This window comes from Nomascus leucogenys, chromosome 18 (genome assembly GCF_006542625.1).
Source record: "Nomascus leucogenys isolate Asia chromosome 18, Asia_NLE_v1, whole genome shotgun sequence".
NCBI lineage: Eukaryota > Metazoa > Chordata > Mammalia > Primates > Hylobatidae > Nomascus > Nomascus leucogenys.
Window position 1 is genome coordinate 29,929,864 of NC_044398.1, and position 20,145 is coordinate 29,950,008.

At 50.3% G+C, this 20,145-nt stretch overlaps 1 protein-coding gene across 1 annotated transcript; it reads right to left on the bottom strand.

Annotated features, from left to right (window-relative positions):
- Positions 1-1,470: 1,470 nt before the first annotated feature.
- MAT1A (methionine adenosyltransferase 1A) lies at positions 1,471-19,682 on the bottom strand. The gene is made up of 9 exons (XM_030798005.1): positions 19,350-19,682; positions 15,500-15,577; positions 13,911-14,033; positions 10,647-10,759; positions 10,140-10,283; positions 6,028-6,246; positions 4,669-4,851; positions 4,174-4,307; positions 1,471-3,534 (listed from the first exon to the last, which is right to left on the bottom strand). The coding sequence occupies exons 1-9, from the start codon at positions 19,441-19,443 to the stop codon at positions 3,432-3,434; spliced, it is 1,191 nt and encodes a 396-aa protein (XP_030653865.1). The 5' UTR covers positions 19,444-19,682; the 3' UTR covers positions 1,471-3,431.
- Between the last annotated feature and the right edge of the window lie 463 nt (positions 19,683-20,145).

Genomic DNA, 20,145 nt, shown 5'->3' on the forward strand with positions numbered 1-20,145 from the left:
GATTCCGGAATGTGGGGAGCGGAGAGCAGAGTCCAGGATGAGGGTAGGGGGCAGGCAATGCGCAGACATGCAGGGCAGTGCAGCCCAGCACACACTCTGAATGTCATGAGACGGCCCAGGGGAGGATGATTGAGGTGAGGGTTGGGGTCATATTTACTTTTAAATGTGACTCTGCCATTTCCTACATCATCAACCTCCATGTGGCTGAATTCACTGGACAGTCCTGGGCCTCCCATCATGTAACCCATCAAAACCATTTTGCATAGTTGGTGGCTCCCCTGCTCTAGAAACAGTCTTCACCTGACTTCCAGGGACCCTGCACTCCTGAGTTTCCTCAAACTCCACTGGCCACTCCCTGCCAACCTCCTGTGCTCCATCCACATTTCCCTAACACTGTGACACTTGGCTTTGTGGCTCAGAAGTTGGTTCTCTATCTTGCTTTCACTAATTATTTTGCATGTTATACCTAGAGTCCTCCCCCTACCCCAGGCAAGTATTCCAGTGTGTTTCTTAAGTGTGTCTATTTGTATGCATTCTTGAGAAACGTGCTTTTCTCTGTAATGTGTCATGTTTCATTGTATTGCCCACCTAGTGTCTTCTCAGGGTATAGGTTCTATCTCAAACAGGACTATGAGGCCCTTTGGCCTCATCCTCCCCTCCCCTCCCTGCCACATTATGGGTCTTCCTGGCACCCCAGATCAGCTTTGTCCACCCGTGAGACAGGGGGCCACACAGGCTTTGCCTCAGGCTGCACCAGGACATTCCCCAGAGCCGAGTCCTGTCCACACAGCCTGCTTGCTGGAAACCATGCAAGACCCATCTTCCTCCTGCTCTGATCAAACCCCAAGAACCACATCACCGGGGGCCATGGCAGGGATGATCTTCAATGAAAATGAACCATTTGCTTATTCTCTTCACAACTGAACATGAGTGAAGGGAAATGTGCATCCACTTAAAAGTTTGGCTCCTCTCTCCGCAGACCAAGCCCCTCCACTCCCTCACTTTAAGTTCAGTCGCTTATCCACACTCCAGACATGGCCTGAGCATGCCCTCACGCCAGCCTCATGCAGACACCATGCAGAAAGGGCACAGGATAAGGCATAGGCAGCCTACGGGCAGCAATGCGTAAGGAGAGCACACAGAACTCAGGCAGGAGCCAGAGGTGGCCACTGCCCTTGGTCCTAACCCTTTTTGGGGCCTCTGGGCCCCGCATGTAAAAATGGGCTTCCTAAGAATATCCACCTTGGTGAGATGTGGTGAGGAATGAACATGGCAGTGGTGTGGCTTAATATAGCTGCTAGTAACAAGAAAAACCTAGTCCATGAGAAATCTGCTCCACGTGGACAGGATGGGGTGGCCCCGAGGGGAGGATACTAACTTCCCCCAGTGGTGGGGGTGGGCAACCAGGGAATGCTATACAGAGCAGGTGTCATGTCTCTGGGGTTTTGCAGAGAACAGCTAAGCATAGGGTAGTTGCTCCTTGAGTTTTTATTCACTGTTTTAGCAGGAAATGTTAACAAATAAAGGCTTTAGTTTCATACAAACAAATTGACAAAAAATATCTTATTTCTCTAGAGGGTAGGGAAAGTATAAAATTCTGAATTTTCATGTCGAGTATGATCCAAGTTAGAGGAACTCGGCCACCGGCAAACCTCTCCCTCCCTCCACAGGAAGGAATTTGAGGCTTCCTAGGTGACAAGGAGCCGGGCTTCTTTTGTTGCCTTAATTTCCTTTCATCTGAGAGAAAATGAAAGCCAGGGTCTTTGTGCTCCAGGCCAAGGCCCAGAAGCAGGCTGCCTGCTCCCCAGATGAGACTTCCTGGGCTGCCTCTCCCAGCCTGAACCAGCACCATGTACCCTAGAGAGAGGCCGAGTCTCCAATGTTCCCCTGGGGCCCATGGAGGCCCCTGCCTGAGCCTGTGGTCCTGGGAGCTGGGGAGAAGGTAGAGATGCTGCTGTCAGAGATCCAGGCTAAGGACAAGTGGGGCAGGTAGGGCAGGTGCTGCTGGCCATGGATGGAAAGGCAGGCAAGTTCCAAGACTCTAGCGGGCCAAGGACTGCTCAGGCCCCTTGGGAGCAGACCTGCTCCCCAGAGAGTCACCTGGCAAAGGCAGAATCTCCTCATGACATCTCAGGAGCTTGTCCAACACCAGAAGGCAAGCCCCACCTATTTAACATGACGTCTTAGGACCAGCCTCCCTGGATGGGGCATCCGAAGGGCCCACTCACTCCCTCCAAATGCACTCAGCCTGCAGGGGATACAAGGGACCAGGGAAAGAGAAAGACTTGAGGGCCTCTGTCTAAGGGGCTGGCCATTTGTGCTAGGACAAGTTACTGCTTCTGCTCCAGGAAGCCCAGATAGGACTGGACTGGACTTAGACCACGTACCCCAGAAGTCCAAAAACCCAATCTCTGCATGTCTCTGAGTGGTCAAGGGGCTGGGATTCTAAAGCTGCTGGTCAGTCCAAAACTCCAGCCTACCCTGATGGGTCAGGTAGCCAGCTCACCTTCAGTCATCTTCTGGGACACATGAGGCAAACAAAATAGCCCTGTGGTTCCATCTTCACTTTTCAGACAATTGCCCAGGGCTCAACAAGAGCTAGTGGGTTAATCCCCTAATTTCCAGTAACCTCAGGCCTTCAGGACAGAGTCCATGGCCTCATTTCTGAATCTGCTTTGTCATTGTTTGAGCCTGTTACTGGCATGAAACAATGGTGGGAGAGGGGAGTATGTCACAGGCTCCTGAGTCAAAGCTCCTAGTTATACATCTAGGCCTAAACACGTGGCTGTGGGATCATGTGGAAGTTATCCAGACTCTCTGTGCTTTGCTTTCCCCCATCTGTAAATGGGATATAAAAGGTACTACCTCATCATGTTGCAGTGAAGAAAAATGAGATCAGTCATTAGCTGGGTCCTTCGCACATTACAGGTGCTTAGGAGACAGCAGTCTTGCTCTAACCCCTGCCACATGCCTGGCCTGGGTGGGGCTTTCTGGAGACCCTGGCTCAGGGCACTGGCTGCCTGTGAAAGGGGGGCCCAGGAGCCCAGGCCCACAAGGAGCCCTGAGGCCTGTGAGATGTGCTGACTTCACCTGGCATAGACAAGGGGAGGGAGGGGGAGCTGGTCAGGGTCCAGCTGTTGGGGGAGGCGAGTGAGGGAATTCACTCTTGACAGGGGTGCCTTTTCCACTAAATTAACATGCCCCAGTCTGAGGGAGCAGCAGGAGAACACCATGCCCATCCTCACATCAAGATCAACCTCCAGCACCAGGAAGCCCCTGCCTCCAGCCGGCCATGATGATGACAGGACAGGCTAAATGAGAGGGACCTGGCTTTGCCCCGAGGGTTGGTGGGTGGGGAAGGCAATCAGCAGCCAGGCGTCTGGGGCCACCAGGCGCCTCCAGGGTGAGACCAGGCCCAGCTCCCCCTGGCTCTAAAACACAAGCTTCCTGGGAACCTCCCATGGGAACTCGCTTCTTCCAAAATGGCCGTAGCATGCTGTCTTCTGGTAGATGGGCTTCTTCAAGTCCAAATCCCTGCATGTCCAGCAGAAAGGAAGGGCATTGGAAGATGGAACAGGAGCAGGGTTTCTTTCTCCATTTCAAGGACAGGAGGGAGCAACGAACTGTAACACAGCCCTCCTTGCATGGCACTAAGCCTCCCCTCCAGCAGTTACGCACACACATCCTATCTGTGCCATACCATGGTCTCGTTTTATAGCCCCACAGATGCTTAGAGGTTCAGCGACCAGGACCTAACTCTAGCCTTCGGGTGCCTTTCTCCTCCCACTCCACTTACCTGGCCCAGGCCAATGTTGACACCACTAAGCTCTAGAAATAGGGAATAGACTTGCTGACTCAATTCCCAGCCATTTGAGCTATTTGGCCTTATATTAATAATTATTTTCCTAAGATCCCCGCCTGCCTCCCAGCTGCTCAGAAATGGCCCCAATGGAATTGGTGTTGACTGGGCCAGCGGGAACCTGGGGCAGCCTCCTTTAACCTGACAACCAGGCTTTCTGCACTGGGGATGCACTGTGCTGTACCAAGAGCTCACAGACCCTCCCACCTCTGAGAGGCAGAAACATCCTCCTTTCTGCCTCCCTTTCAGGTGAGATGAGCATCTGGGCAAGGAAGGAGCAAGGTCCTGTGTAATAGCAGTGCACAGCACTTTACCTGACAATGACGCCCGGCCGGAGGTCGAAGTTCTTATGCACCACATCCAGCAGCTCTCGCTCTGTCTTCTGAGAGGTTCCGTAGGTGAAGATGGAAATGGACAGCGGGTCGGCCACACCAATGGCATAGGAAACCTTCCAGCAAGGTGCAGCGTCAGGGACTGAAGCCTCTGTGTGGGCCCTGCCCCTTTCAGAAGCTTTGCCCTTCCTCTGAAGGCATCAGCGGGGACTACGTCTCTTGCCCCACATGCTTCCCTGCAATTTTCCTGCTATCTTCACTGAGGGCAGTTCTTCTACACGCCCCTCTCCCTGAAGTTTCTGGTTTTCCCTCCCCTAGGTTTTCAGAGCCCTGGCCACAGTGCCCAACACAATCACACAATCACAACCTTTGGCAAAGTGTGCAGCTTTCCCACCAGGCCAACATCCCCTCACTCAGGGCAGAACTGGGCAGGGGTCCTCCACTGCAACAGGACGGTGGTGGGTGGAGGGGGCTTACCTGGACAAGCACTCTCCGGCAGAGCCCTGCTTTCACCAGAGACTTGGCCACCCAGCGGGCAGCGTATGCGGCTGAGCGGTCCACCTTGGTGTAGTCCTTCCCAGAGAAGGCCCCACCACCATGAGCCCCCCAGCCGCCATAGGTGTCCACAATAATCTTACGGCCAGTGACACCCGCATCCCCCTGCAGAGGGAGAGAAATCAAGATAAGAAGCAGAGCCAGGCCCTAGGTGCTGGAGGGGACTGAAACACCATGATGGCAGCTGAACTACAACTCAGGAAGGATGTCCTCGGGCTGCCCACAGACATTTTCCTAAGACCCCTTGGCCCAAAACTCTGGACTCCACTCCCAGTTCAGTCACTGACCACATACTGAAATCAGTTAACCTGCCAAAGCTTCATTAGAAAGTGCAGAAGGTGGGCCAGGGATTCTCTGCAGTCACAACCACTCCCTAAAGCCTTTGTTACTGAGTCCATCCCAATGGAGAGATCCAACTGCAGGCAGGAATTGCACTGTCATAAATACAACCCTGGCTGGTGCCACCTAGCAAATGCCACGTTGCCCACTTCCCAAGTGTCCTCTGGGCAACACCAGTCAATAGTGATGTCTTTAACAGGGTGGGAGTTCTATGTTAAATGATTTGGGGAAGTCTGCCTACTCTACCCCCTCTTTTAGAGATCCACAGTTCATACCAGTATGTCTAGGCTTTGAGAAGTCCTGAAAGAAAAAACAATAAGTGTTACCTCCTTCTACCCTGTGTTTCTACACTCCACTTGCTACTGGAACCCGGGATGGAGCTCAGCTCTGGCAAAGCACGCACAGCTGAGGGCCCAGGCAGTGGGCAGCAGCCTCGCAGCAGTGCCCTCAACCTCCACCTCCTCACACTTGCAGTACAGGAGAGGGGGCAGTGGTGCCCTGTCTAAAACACCCTGCCCCACCCTGGTGCCCACAACAGCCAGGCACAGCCTGTAGTGAAGATCTGGAAACAGCCACCTGGGAACAGTTGTCCATGTGCAAATGCTGCAGTGGGGAATGTGCACCAGAGCAGGGTGAGGCGCAGCGGCCATGGGTAAGGTCGACGGTCACTTGAGATGGCAGGAGTGGGAGGGCCCAGTGGCGCTAAGTGGAGGACTCCTAGGGACACGTTCCCAATTTCTTGCACACTGTCACACACATAGCAGACCTCCCCAGAGAGTGCACTAAATGTACAGAGGCCAAAATTCACCGGCTTTACATTTAGTCCATGGCCAGAGCCAGCTGACCCCCTCCAAGTTATCTCTTGTGGTTTTCCCGCTCTGAGACATAAGCAACCCCAGTAACAAAGACAAACCAGAGCTTTGTTCAGAGACAAGAATGCACCTGGGGACCTCCGATGACAAACCGCCCACTGGGCTGCAGGTGGTAGACGGTGTCTTCATCCAGGTACTTGGCCGGCACCACGGCCCTGATGACTTGCTCCTTCAGGGCCCTGCGCATCTCCTCCAGCGTGATGTCTTCGTTGTGCTGCACAGAGATGACGATGGTGTGGATGCGCACGGGGATGACTGCGCCATTGTCCTGCATGTACTGAACTGTCACCTGTCCATCAGAAGGGTGGGGGAGACACTGTGAGGCTGAGGCTGAGTGAACGGCACATCGTGGCCAGACACAGACACCCAGGAGGTGGGCAGGGCTCCCGGGAGCCAAGTGGGGCCTCCTGTCTTCAAAGGGTGTTGGAGGAGTTAATCTGACACATTCTTACGTTCAAAACATTGCCTGGTGCTGCGGGAGGACTGGGTGTAAGGCCCAGCTATTCCCACAGGGGGCCACAATTAGCACTGCTTGGAGACTTGAGTTTCCTCTCAACTTATGACCCACTACATGTCTCCTCTTCTGTCTCAGAGGCTCCCAGGTGCCAGCAAATGTCCCCCTGGCCAAAGCCCTTTCTTGACCCTCTACAGCCCAGGAGGTATCTCTCCTCCTGCCAATGATGCAGATAAGAAAGCCAAGGATCCAAAATGTAAATGTCTTCGTCAAGATCACACAGCCGGAAGAGCTGGGACCTGACCTGGAGCTGCATGGGCTGGTAGACAGGGCTCTTCCGAGAAGAAGGTTGGATGCCACTCAAGACCCTGTGCTGGCCACAGGCCCAATACTGCCGAAAGCAGCATGGACCCACAAGAGCAGGGCTCAGAGGATTTTAGGGATATGTGATGCCCGCAGGGGTGCAGCTCTGCCAGATGCCCTAGGAGGGACACTGGCCAGTGAGTATGGGACTGCTCCCATCCCAAGGCCTGGACAGAACCACGGGGCAGCAAACAGTGGCTCCCTGGGACTGTGCCTGCAGCAAACTCTCTACCTCCCCAAGGCTACTCAGGTATCCATCAAACCCTGGATCTGTATCAAACTCCTACTCTGTGTTCTGCCTGGTCTAAGGAGAAACAAGGAAGGTCCAGAAGAAGCAGGAGAAAGAGGCCTGGCCACGTGAGATCTGCATGAGATGGCCTGATGCACACAGACATCGTGAGCTGAGAGAAGCCCTCAAATGCCAGGCTGTGCACACACAGGCCCTGGGAAAGGGGCTGGAATCTGGGGTAAGGGACTCCCAGGAAGAGAGGCACTGTCTGTGGCAGACTCTAGGACTGGGTCTAGTCTGCACGGAGCCTCAGGAGAAGGTGCACAGCTGGGGAGGGTGCTTAGGCCGTCTCCACTGCTCCCCTGGGTGACTCCACCCCTACCTGGCAGACTCCACGCAGTGGCCTTGTAGAACTGCAGAATAGGGTGGCAGAGCAAAGGGCCTTGAACACGGCGCTTATCTCATCATGTCAGCAAGATGTGGGGAGAAACACACCATGGAAAACACAGCTCTGGCCAGGTACAAAAATAGCCATCAACACTGCTACCCAGGCCTCACTATCAGCAGCAGGGATTTGTTCAGGTGGAAAGACCCATCCTGCTCACAGCCAGCAGTCCGGCTGGATGAAGACACTACTTCAAAAACAGGGTGCGGAGCAGGGGACCTAGACAAGCCGTGCCTGGCCCAGGGCCTCTCTCATGGAGGGAGTGTGTAGAGCAAGCCAGGCTGTTCGGAGGCCAGCTGGTGAGGGGCCTCCTGGAGCCCCACAGCAAGCCCGCACCCCCTGTGACTGGAGCTGGCCTGCGGTCCTGCCTGTGGCAGGGGAGTGAGGCTGACTCTGGTATCCGTATTGGCATTTTCGAGACAATCCTTCAAAGGAAGGGAACCCCGAAAACAGCCCATCCCACCCTCCCTTCCTTGCTGACCCCTAAACCTAGAAACCTTCTATTTCATATCTAAGCACAATGAACCTGTTTCAGCAGGTCCAGTAGGTGGTCCCTCTGTTCCTCTCTCTTGCACAAGGAAGAGAAAAAACAGTCAGCGCCTCTGGCTGCCTCCCCTGCCTGTTCTAAGATTTTCCCTTCTGTGAATCTTCACCCTGCTTCTATATCACAGCACCATTCCAGTCCAAGACAGGACAGGCAGGCCGACATCATGGGCCCCTTTCTTTGGGTGCCATCACAATCTACATGTTTTAGCTCTCCTAACCCACAACCTCCAAGAACATCCAAGGAATGCTGATGGTTCCCATCCCCACCTTGGGGGGTCACGTGCATAACACAGGCAGTCCCAAGGAAGGGTTCCCTTTGGGCATAAACATGCTTCCCTGCCCCAGTACAGCCAGTATGCAACCTCTGCCCTGTGCGTGGCCTGACACTTGTGCAAGAAGGAACTCCATCTCTGTACAGCTGGAGTTGTACATGGAGGCCACACACAGCACGCTGAGCTATAGCACCATGGGTGCCAGATTCCAAGTGCAGGACAAGAGAAGGCGCTGTCTGCTAGTGGCCAGGGATGGCATCCCAGAAGAGGTAGAACTTTGCTGGCCACTCAAGGAGAGGTGAAGACCAGAGAGGGAGCTCAGGTAAAGCAAAGCCCTAAGAAACAAGGGGACCATGAGTGAAATGATGTCGATTAAGCAAAGATGGGGTGGGGCAGGCAGAGGCAGGTAAAGTTGGAAGACCATAAAAGGTTCTGAATGCCAGAATAATAAGTGGATTTCCCCCTTCCCCTTGTAGGAAGCCAAAAGTTGTAGAAAACACTGAATAGATGTTAGGGAATTAAAAATGAAGCCTAAAGGGGATTAACTGGAATTTCCAAGCAGGGAGAATCTTTGGAAGGATAGGGCACTGATCCTGGCCTGGCGGGAATGATGGCAGCCCTGGGGAAGGCTGGGCTAGAGCAAGAGGGGTGCTTGATGGGGTAAACTGGGGACATGGGTAGGTGGAGAGAGATGGCGCTGAACAGGACTGGGGAAGGGCAGGAGGGAGGTGGCAGGGTGCTGCACACGGCAGGCTCTCAGGGCCCATCTGCTTGGAGGGTGACCAGAGAAACCCACAGGTGGGAGTATGTGAAGGTGACAATGGGGTCCACGAGCATGGACACAGGGAGAGAGGTTGTGCAGTACGAAGTGCTGGGAACTTAGGAATCAAGAGAGGGCTCATTGGGGTTAAGCAGGGAAGGGATACAGGAGTGAGGTGCCAGGAGGCCTGCATCTCCGCTAACACTTGCATCACCTCAGCCTTCAAATATAGGCCTCGGGTTGATTTCAACACTGCAGGGAGAAGACAGGTCAGGGCCCATGGGGTTGCAGCTGGAAACAACAGAGGTAAAGCTTTTTCATGAGAAACAAAGATGAGAAAGAGGGCCATGATGAGACAGATAGCACAGACAGACAGCACAGACAGCACAGACAGACAGCACAAACACAGCACAGACACAGCAGAGAGAGACAGCACAGACACAGCACAGACAGACAACACAGACACAGCACAGACACAGCAGAGAGAGACAGCACAGACCCAACACAGACAGAACACAGACACAGCACAGACAGCACAGACACAGCACAGACAGACAGCACAGACACAGCACAGACAGACAGCACAGACACAGCACAGACAGACAACACAGACACAGCACAAACACAGCACAGACACAGCAGAGAGAGACAGCACAGACACAGCACAGACACAGCAGAGAGAGACAGCACAGACACAGCACAGACACAGCACAGAGAGCACAGACACAGCACAGAGAGCACAGACACAGCATAGACAGACAGCACAGACAGCCTGTTCAGGACAAAGAGGCCTGAAAATATGGAAGCCAGTTAAGTGTGTTTGTGGCAGGATTTGGGGACTCAGTAGTCAATGTTTGCTAATGAGCAAACAAAAAAAACACAGAACTATTCTTTTCATTTTTCTGTATTTTTGAAATTTTTTATAATAAAATGTGGTGGGAAGCATTTCTAGCTGAAGATTTTTCACATAAATAGTTCTTTTCAAAACTGACCATTCTTTCAATGCCCAGATTGAATATTTTGATCTTAAAAATGACAGAATCAAGAATCAAGAGGATTTGGGGGTATTAAAGCTTCTGTCTAGGGCTCTCCCGGGGTAATTCAGCTGCTCACCTGAGTCTTAGAGTCAGGCCGCAGCCAGGGGAGGAGGCCGGAGCGCCTGAGGTCCGCCATCCGGGCGTTGAGCTTGTGAGCAAGGATGATGGTGAGGGGCATGCACTCCTCTGTCTCGTCGGTGGCATAGCCGAACATCAAACCCTGTGGCGAGAGAGCAGGCTGAGCAGCACCCACCCTAGACCAAGAGGACCGCGGCTCTCTCCAAGCCTGAAATTTCCCTGGTGTGTCCACGTTGATTGGGTGCCTCCTCCATGGAGCTTTCCACGGGCACGTGCAGGGGAAGGACATCGTCCCTGACCCCCAGCACTCTAGGAGGGGGAGACAAGCCCAAACCCAGTGTTAGCAACCATAGCCATCCACAGCACGGCCGTGAAGCTGGGGTACCCAACTTGCTCCTGGCTCTCGTGCTAGGATGAGAGTCCACCCCTCACTGTGATTAACCCACTGCTCATGAACTTTCCCAGCCGGCTCAACACACAGCTCCCACATGCAGTGCCCAGCTACCTGATCTCCTGCCCCCACATCCTCCTCGTTTCTGTCCAGATGGACGCACTGGGCGATATCCGGGGATTGCTGCTCCAAAGCCACCAGCACGTTGCAAGTCTTGAAGTCAAAGCCTAGGCGGAAGCAAAGTAAGCCTAAGTGGGGAACAGGTGAGAAGGAGGGGCCACGAGCTTCCCGATGGATGGCTCAGTTCCTGACATGCCATTTGGTGTCAGGGTGGGGGGTCCCTAACTAGCCAGGGTCTGTCTAGGCCCACAGCTGAGGCCCAGGGTGGGAGAGGCCCTGCACCTACCCTATCATGTAGAACTCTTTGGCCAACCAAAATTCTCCGCAGTGCATTTTACTGTGCTCAATTAGACCTTGGTTAACACACACACACACACATCCTACAGAGACCTGCAGATTAAAACGAGGTGATGCCAAGGCTTCTCTGGCTGAGGACAGTGGCTGACTCATACCCTGCCCCTTAGGCTCTCCCATAGGTGCCTCCTAGAACCTAGTTTGAGCATCACTGCACTAGGAGAAAATCAAGAGCCCTTTCAACACTGTCACTCAGAAGCCCAGCTGTGTGCCTGACACAACTATTAAACATACTGAACAAATACAGTGTACATGAATTATCCAGACAGACTCCTCGAGCCAGGGTCCTCTGACCCTGAGAGGTACACAGAGTCTGGGGCAAATGGAAAAGCCACCTGCCCTTTCCCATCTGCAAAGCTGAGGCACAGGGTGCAGGCCTGCTACCCCTAGCACGCTGGGCACTGGTTTGGGGAAGTCTGGACTAGCAGTAGCTCAGCCCTGGGAGCGCCATGAGGAAACTGCTATGCACCGAGACAGTGCACACCTCCTCACAGCTGTGCTGGGCTCAGCCACAGGGACTGTGAGAATAAGGGGCTGAATACATGGACGCCCCACCACAAGGTCAAGCATAGTGACACACTCACTCTCCGAACCCCCACAGCGATCTTCTTTCCCATCTATTCTCCTACCCACACAGCTTGAAAGGTCTTACAGAAAAAACACACAGATCCAAGCTGTTGTTTCTATACAACTTCAGGTGGGGATCTACTGCTGAGGAATAAAACTGAAGCTTTTCAGTCTGACATAGCCCTTGCTCCCGGGACTCCTTGAGCCAACATGAACTCAAGTTTAGCCATCAGCATGATATACTTTTCCATCTCCACTAGGTCCCTGCCTAGAATGTTCTACCTCCAGCTCCCACCCCACATGCCCAAACCCTACGTCCACTCTCAGTGCATGTCCCTGGACCTGCCTGCAGCTCATTACACACGATGCCAGGAACTTAGCCCTGGGCACCTCATGTTGCATCATACACCCTGGGAGTATCAAGTCACCTTTGCCCTTTACACCCTCCTGTTTCCTAATGAATGTTTTTGAATGCACAAATCAATGAACAGTCTTTAAAGAACTGCCAAAGGCTGTCCTGTTCTGCCCTGAACATTTCACAGTTTACCTAATCACTGTCTGTCTAAATAATGAATCTCTCAGGGCTCAAAAATCAAGCAAAGGCTCAAGGAATTTGGAAAAACAGAACTTAGGGGACCAAGAGGAGAGGTACAGGGCTTGGAAAGGACAACGAGCCCAGCAACACCGAAGCCAGGAGCAACGAGGAGCCTTTGGCCTGAGACCCCGCTGAGGCTGTTCCTGCACATGACCTAAGGTTGTTCCTGTCCATTGAGCACAAGTAAATGGACAAGCTTGGGCACAGGGAACCTCAGCCAGCTGAGCCCAACTCAGCCACAGATGGGCTCTCGCTCAGTTCTCCCTTTCTAGGGAACATTGCCTCCTGGAAAATTTCCCTCCTACCTAATGCAGAACAAGTTTTGCACTTGAATAAGGTCTAAATGTACATAAACAAATTGGCTTTTTTTGGTAGAACAGGTTCTGTGTGGTAATGCCTCAGGAAGCTGCAGCTCTGGGAAAATGTGTTTCCTCTGTGAATGCCCTCATGTCCCGACCAGGAGAATTAACTGGTTCTTACTGTTTCTCTTCCCACTGAGTCTCAAAATCACTGTCATGCATTCAACCAACATTAATTGCTCATGAGTGCTTTGGGCTGTGCCAGGCCATGGCTGGACTGAACCTCTGTGAGTCTGCACCATCATACCATGAGTGGGCTCTCTCACTTACAAAGTGGGGGTCTGGCATCTCTGCATACCCTGACCCACAGGATGCCACACATCACCCTAAGCAACCATTATGTGACACAGGCAGAAATGAACACCTTTAAAGTCATGCTTCTCTCTGTGCGTCTTGATTACAGGTGTATATCTAGGCAGGATGACCTGGAAGTGGGTCTTTTTGCCATGGCGTGAGGTCATCACATCTCTCACAGTGATTTCCAAGAATTAGGGAGAGAGCCAACAGAGACCCAAAGTGAATTTTTCTTTCAAAATTGGAATTGCCTGAACATCTAATGCCAGATACCAATGTGGAGACTCTAAGAATTGGGGCCAGAGCCCTGCCCAGGAAGCCAGCATGGACAAAGGGCCCCTGAAGCTCCTGCAGAATGTGATAGCACACAGGCCCTCCGCACCTGGTGCCTGCTCTCTGGGTCCTTTGCTGCCCTCCAGGCTGTGCCGCTGCCTGGCCTGCTCAGTCTCAGATGTTGGAATCTGCTTCAGAGCTCTGCTAAGGCCTGTGCCCCTTCCCTGGGTGGTGGCCCCACACTATGTGGCACTGGTGCTAACCTGGACCAGCCTCACCTGCTGTCAGCACCAGGTCTGGACTGAGTCATCTTGCTCCATGTCTATGATTGGAAGTATGTTTAGTGGAAGCACAGGAGTCCCGAGCCTAGTGGCTGCTTTACCCTGTGATCTCACACAGACTGTTTACCCCTCTAGGCCTCCATTTCCTCATCTGCATAAGTACATAAATGATTAAGACAACACAAGAGACTATCACCAGTGCCTGGCAGGGAGCATGTCCCCAAAGGAGGGCAGCCCCCTTTATTCAGTGCGTCTTTCTCTTCCAAAGCCTTTGGCAGCACCAAGAAGGCAGGGCCTAAAACAAGCCCAGTCAACAATAGATGGGCATGTGCTGGACCCGCTGGGCATAATCGCTTGTTGGCCATCCTTATGCCAGAGTCTTTGACCCCTGGAACCTGACGGACAAGTGCAGGAGTGTTTTCCTCCTGGTAGTATTGATACTCCCATCAGGCTAAAAGGAGCGGGTTTGACTCAGCATCGGGGTCTCTATCAGCAGAGAGCAACAGGGATTTCGGACCCAGAGGCCTGCCCTCACCCTTGGCTGAGTCATCGTAGCCGATGTGCTTGATAGTGTCCCTCACCACCCGCTGGTAGTCCACCATGGCCATTGAGGTGATCTCGCCACACAGCAGCACCATGCCGGTCTTGCACACCGTCTCTGAAAGGCAGCGGGAAGCGAGGAGAGTTAGCAGCCAAGTTCCAGCAAAGGGAAGCTCACATTCCCAGACCTCTCACAGTGCGGACAAAAAAGACACACAAGGGGCCTTATGAGGAATGGATTCCAGAAGGAAAATAGAAACGCCAATAAAAAGAAAAAATCCCAGCACCAAGCACTGAGCATCTTCTGATGCTGTCTTGGAAAGAGTCAGTCATAAGTTGTGATCCTGGACAACTTATTTAACCCCTCTAAGTCTGTTCCCTCATCTATTTAATAAAGCTATTTATAAGACTGCTGTGTGGATTAAAGGGAGATGATGGTTGTATGTAGCTGTCATAAAGAAGGTAGTCCACACATGTGAACCCCCATTCCCCACATTGCTAAACCTCCACTGCAGGCTTTAGGGAGTGGGATCCGGACCAAAAAAATCAAAGCAGGCCAACCTTCTCTCCAGATATTTACAAAGATATAAGGGTAGAATCTACCTTCAGAGGGGCATGAGTCCCTGTAGTATTCAATACAGGGGCGAGGATGCAACCAGAGAGGGAAGGATGGGTCTGTGCAGTGGACAGGACATGACAATGACAGTAAGGAGAGCAGGGCTCTGGTCTTCACACTGGGGCACCCTACCCCGTGGCCTTGGCCAGGCCCTGATGCAGAGGGCACCATGATCCTATCTCTAAAATGAACAGGCTGGACCTGATCACCCTGGGGGCCCTCCAGGCTCCAGAGTCCATGACTCTGCCACTGTGCCACAGGCTTCAAGCCAGGCAAAGGATTTCCTGCCAAACAACCTATCCCACAAATAAAGGTGAAGATCTTCAGCCTACATGAGTCTTCAGACACAATAAATTATGCCGACGGGAACCAGGGCTTCAGTACTTTAGTTTAACATTAATGTCTCTTAGGAAAGCCATTGATTTATTGAAAAACAATTGGTGAAGATGCTGCCTTCCTGTTGCTATTAAATGGGGGATACTATTTTAAAACCTAAATCATACCACAAACTAGGAAAGAAAACAAGAGAAGAAGCCAGGTATCTGTGCAGCCAACAAAGGCTCCTACAACGAGGGTGCAGCTTATAACCATCTAGGCAGCTACCTGTGTTTCAAGCTCTTTCATTCCGTCTGGAAGATTCACCTAAGAACTTTGAAAGAGCTCCTTGTTCCCAATGAGATCAAGCATCAGAAAGGCCATGTGCTGGTCCAACCCTCTGCTATTTATGGTTGCTATGACATTTAAAGTCAGATTCTTGCTAAAAATAATTATCTATTTGTTTCATGGTTAGAAATGTTTTTCCTCCGTGTTACTACACAGGGGAGGTCTCATAATTGAGAAATCTACTGCAGAGCAGAGGACATGGATTTTGGAACTGAGGAGTGTGGCTCGTTTGTCTTATACCCATGATTAATTTCTCAGTCTAGCCCACTTCGGTCTCTAGCAGGAAGGGATCGGGTGTTTCTTACCACAGGCCACCTTGGCATTGGGGTCTTGCTTGAGATGGGCATCCAGCACTGCGTCACTGATCTGGTCACAGATCTTATCTGGACAAGAGCAAATGTGGGTCAGAATCATAAAAATATTCGGGATAAGAAATTGAAATGTTAAAATAATTAGATATCAACTTTTCAGTTTACATATCAACTTATCTACCAGAGGGAAAATACTTTTTTTAAGTATAAGAAATTAGAAATACTTTGAAATTTTTATTTATTTCCATTCCTGCCTAATTTTGGATGACATGTATTATATAAAGTCATAGAATGCCCTAAAAAAGAAATACCTTTTTTTTTTTTTTTTTTTTTTTTGAGATGGAGTCTCGGTCTATCACCCAGGCTGAAGTGCAGTGGTGCGATCTCAGTTCACTGCAATCTCCACCTCCCGGGTTCAAGCAATCCTCCCACCTCAGCCTCCCAAGTAGCTAGGATTACAGGCTTGTGCTACCACGCCTGGCTAATTTGTTTTGTATTTTCAGTAGAGATGGCGTTTCACCATGTTGGCCAGGTTGGTCTTGAACTCCTGGCCTCAAGTGATCCGCCAGCCTCAGCCTCTGAAAGTGCTGGGATTACAGGTGTTAGCCACTGCGCCCGGTCAAAATCAGCTCTTCTAGGAGTCTAACGCAACTCACACACAAACACACATGCATTCTTCTAAATAAAAAATCTCTCATTCCTCATCATGTTCCCTTTAATTCTAACATCTAGAAAAGTCCTGGAAATTAACTTAAAAATAGTTAAGAAGTGAATTTTACCTCTTTGCCAAGAGGTAAAATCAGACGGCTCAAACAGCTGCATTGCATGGCAGGTTCCACAAGATGTAATGCACCGTATATAAAACACCACACCCAAGTACATGACTCCATCCATAAGAATTCTACAAGATAACCCCTATACATCGTTGTTTTGCAGAATACTTCCATAAGCAGCTCTCAGATCCTCCCACATGGTCACTCAGCCTCCCGAAAGCCAGGTGTCCTTAGAGCTGGGCTTGACCTCTTCAATTAAGGTAGGACTGACAAGGGTTCAACATGAGCTAGAATTTGATTTTATTCTTCCACTGTTTGCCTTAAAGACTCTGCAGGGTCTAGAATGTAAAGCACTAAATGGTACTTATAGGAAAATCCACTCTTGCTTTGGGGTTATGCAAACTGTCAATACCTACAAATTAAGAAATAAAAGTGATCTCTATTTACATATATTATAGCTCATTCAGTGTTAAAAATACCCATAGCCTGCTCTTAATAGAGTAATATGTTTTTGTTAAGAATCCAGATCCAGAATCAAGCAGTTTGGCTCTCAAAAGCAGATGTTAAATTCTGTAATTAAAGATATTCATTAACTCCTTAATCTTTCCTTTAGAAACTACTGCTAAACATATGTTTGAGGTTGTGTTTTGTTTGTTTGTTTCTTTTTTTTTTAATCTAGCCTCCTGCCAGTGGCAGACCCTGATAGTACCTTTAGGTTTGTCTGAGCCCATAGTCTCTACACACCTCTACCACTGAAGGCCTCCCGCTGATAAAATAAATACATGCTGGCCACCTTAGGCTTACCCATCAGGGTTCCTAGAAGCTTGCTGACTGATCATTGATTGTGGATGTCTCTGCCTGTGCAAAGACACAGCTCACAGGCTCCCACTCTGCCTAGGGAAATCCAACATGAGGAGGAACAAAGCTGGAGTCCAGCAGGGGCTTCCAGATAGCACCACACACAAGACAATGCCCAAGGAGGTTATTTCTGCATTGCTTTTGTTTTTGTTTTGGCTTTCAAAATTGTTATCATATCACTTAGTAGGCTTAAGATAGCCAATAGTTGTTTTTTTTTTTTTTTTTTTTGGAAAACCGGAGAAGAAAACCTTTATCTTTCTAACAGAGAGGAATTCAGCAATGGAATGACAAGCAGAAAGTCACCTAGCCTTCATGGAAACTGACTTACCTGTACAATTATAATGGCAAGTACAAGGGACGATCAGACAAATTGATTGGCTGTCATTAAGTATACAAAACAATCAACTGATTGGCTGGCATGTTCATTCTCAGTCCTCTGAGCACATTGCTGCTGCGCACAATGGGCCATTCTTGGGACCACTGGCCACTGCATGCCAAAAAACCCACCTCCTCCGGGTGGAGTGAATCTTTCTCCTAAGCTATACATGAGGCTCATAGCCATGGAGCTGACCAGAATGTGTCAGAAATCAGCAATGTACCTGAGATTGAAAATACAGTAAACCTAGATACTTTATACAGTTATGCACAATGAAAGAGGCTATTTACATTGAACTGAGCTAAGTCACATAAAAAACTAAATTCAATTCAAGGTTTTTCAACAGCTGCACTATTAACATTTTGGGCCAGATAATTAATTCTTTGTTGAGAGGCTGTCTTGTGCGCTGTAGGATGCTCAGCGTGTGCCTGACCTCTACTCAACAGATGCCAGTAGCACCCTACCCCACCTCCTATAGTTGTGATAACCACAAATGTCTCCAGACAGTACAAAATGCTCTTGGGAGGTGTGGGGCAAAACTGCCACCAGTCAAAAACCACTGGCTAAAGTATATGGAAGGAGTAGTGCACTGAGGTGTCCAAAGCCAAGTTAAAAGGTAGGAAAGATAAATATCTTTGAGGAAGAACAAGAGCAAGGAAGATGGAAAAAGGCAGACTTGGTAAAAAGTTAGCAAACACTTGAATGAATTTTGAAGAGGTACTTAAATACAGAAGTCTGTACAGCTATCCCCCAGGGGTCTCCAAGAGCAGTGGTTCTCAGTGTGGTTCTCACCCCAGAGCATCAGCATCTCCTGGGAACTTGTCAAAAATGCAAATTCTCTAGCCTCTCCCAAGACCTACTGAATCAGAAACTCTGGAGGGTGGGGCCCAGCCCTCTGTTGTCTTGACAAGCCCTCTGGGGGATTCTGAAGCACCCTGAAGTTTGACAACCACTGTCCTACACTTGAGGCTCTGAATGTCCTGGTCCTAGTTCTCACCGTCATCAAGGAAGCTTCTCTCACTTCCCCACATCACAGTCCACCTGCTTTTCAGGGACCAAAACCAATGCCTAAATTTTCTTCCTGTTTAGAAGGTCTTCTACCCTGCTCTTAGAGAATGTCTCTGAGTCCCCAGCACCTAGAGGTCTACCCCAGCAGCGACCAGGGTGCAGGCTTTCATGCCTAAATTGCACATGCTTTACATGCAAAATTTAGTCACTCATGGTCTTGTTTCAGGAACATTCTCTGTTGACTTAAATTGGCCATGGATAATAGATTAAAGCTTTGCTAAAAAAAAAAATACATATAAAAAGTTAAGACCTGATCATATATTTCGCATGTGTCATACTCTTAGCCAGCTGGCTGCTACTCCCTGTCTTGGCCCCACTGTGCTGGCGTGCTGGTGGTGGGCCACAGCATGGCTTCATCAGGAGGGACTGTTTTATGAAACTACTCCATGCTGTTTCTCTAGAGATCCCTTCTGGTAACTCACACACATTGCTCTGAAGAGCTCTAGTAAAAGTGACTCCTACAGGTACGAAGTTATAGTCAGATAGGAGGAATGAGCTCCGGCATTCCATTGCACAGTAGGGTGACTGAAGGGCTAGAAGAGGGAATTTTGAATGTTTTCACCACAAAGAAGTAGTCAACGTCTGCGGCAATGGGTATGCCCATTATCCTAATTTGATCATTACATGTTATATTCATGGATCAAAACAACATACAGTACCCCATAAATATCCACAATTATTATGTGTCAATTAAAACCATTTGTAAGTGACTCCCTCAGTATAGGCTTGGAATGATGGTTTTCCAGTCAGTACAGGACAGCCTACTTACCCGGGTGTCCCTCTCCCACAGACTCCGATGTGAACATGAAGGCTCCTTCTTCACTTAGAGAGTGGTCACACAAGCCATCCACTGGTCCATTCATCTTCTCACACTTCTCCACTCACGCTTCTTCCAGTGAACAATTTTAAGGCTGTAACTTTGCCTGAGTTTTTTTTTTCTTCTTCTTCTTCTTCTTCTTTCAACCCAACAGTCTTGTCTTTGGCAGAGCCACGGGGATCACTTCTGCCTAACTGCCTGTAAGCACGTGAGAACAGGCGAGGACTGCTGAGAAGGGAGGGAGTGGATGGAACACGGGATGTGTCCCTCCCTCCAGCTTGCCACAGCTTGCTCCTGAGTGACTCCTATATATGGAAAAGCGAAAGTGCCTGAATAATCATGTGAGAAAATTGGAGGAGTCCATTTCCTAAGAGGGGGGTCTTCTTACCTGGAGGAATTTCAATTATTACCCCTGACTTTCCAAACTCTAAGCACCTGGTCAAGGTAAGGTAAAGAAGGCTGTATAGTTCTGCAGAATTGAAGCTCCTTTGGGACTCTCCTTCAGCTCTCAGCCAATCTCAGTAGTGCTCCCAAGTTCACAACCCACCTTGGAGAGCAGGGGTCTGTGGTCACCCAGAGATACAAGCAGGCAACAAGAAACTCTTTCTCAGAGATATGGTTTAGGCTAAGATTGCAATGGTGCCTTTGCTGTTGGGTGTCCCCTCCTCCCCTGCATCTCATCTGGATTGGTCTCTTCCCATTCTATCTTCTCAGGGAGAGCAGGAGCACGCACCTGTATTCTGAGCCA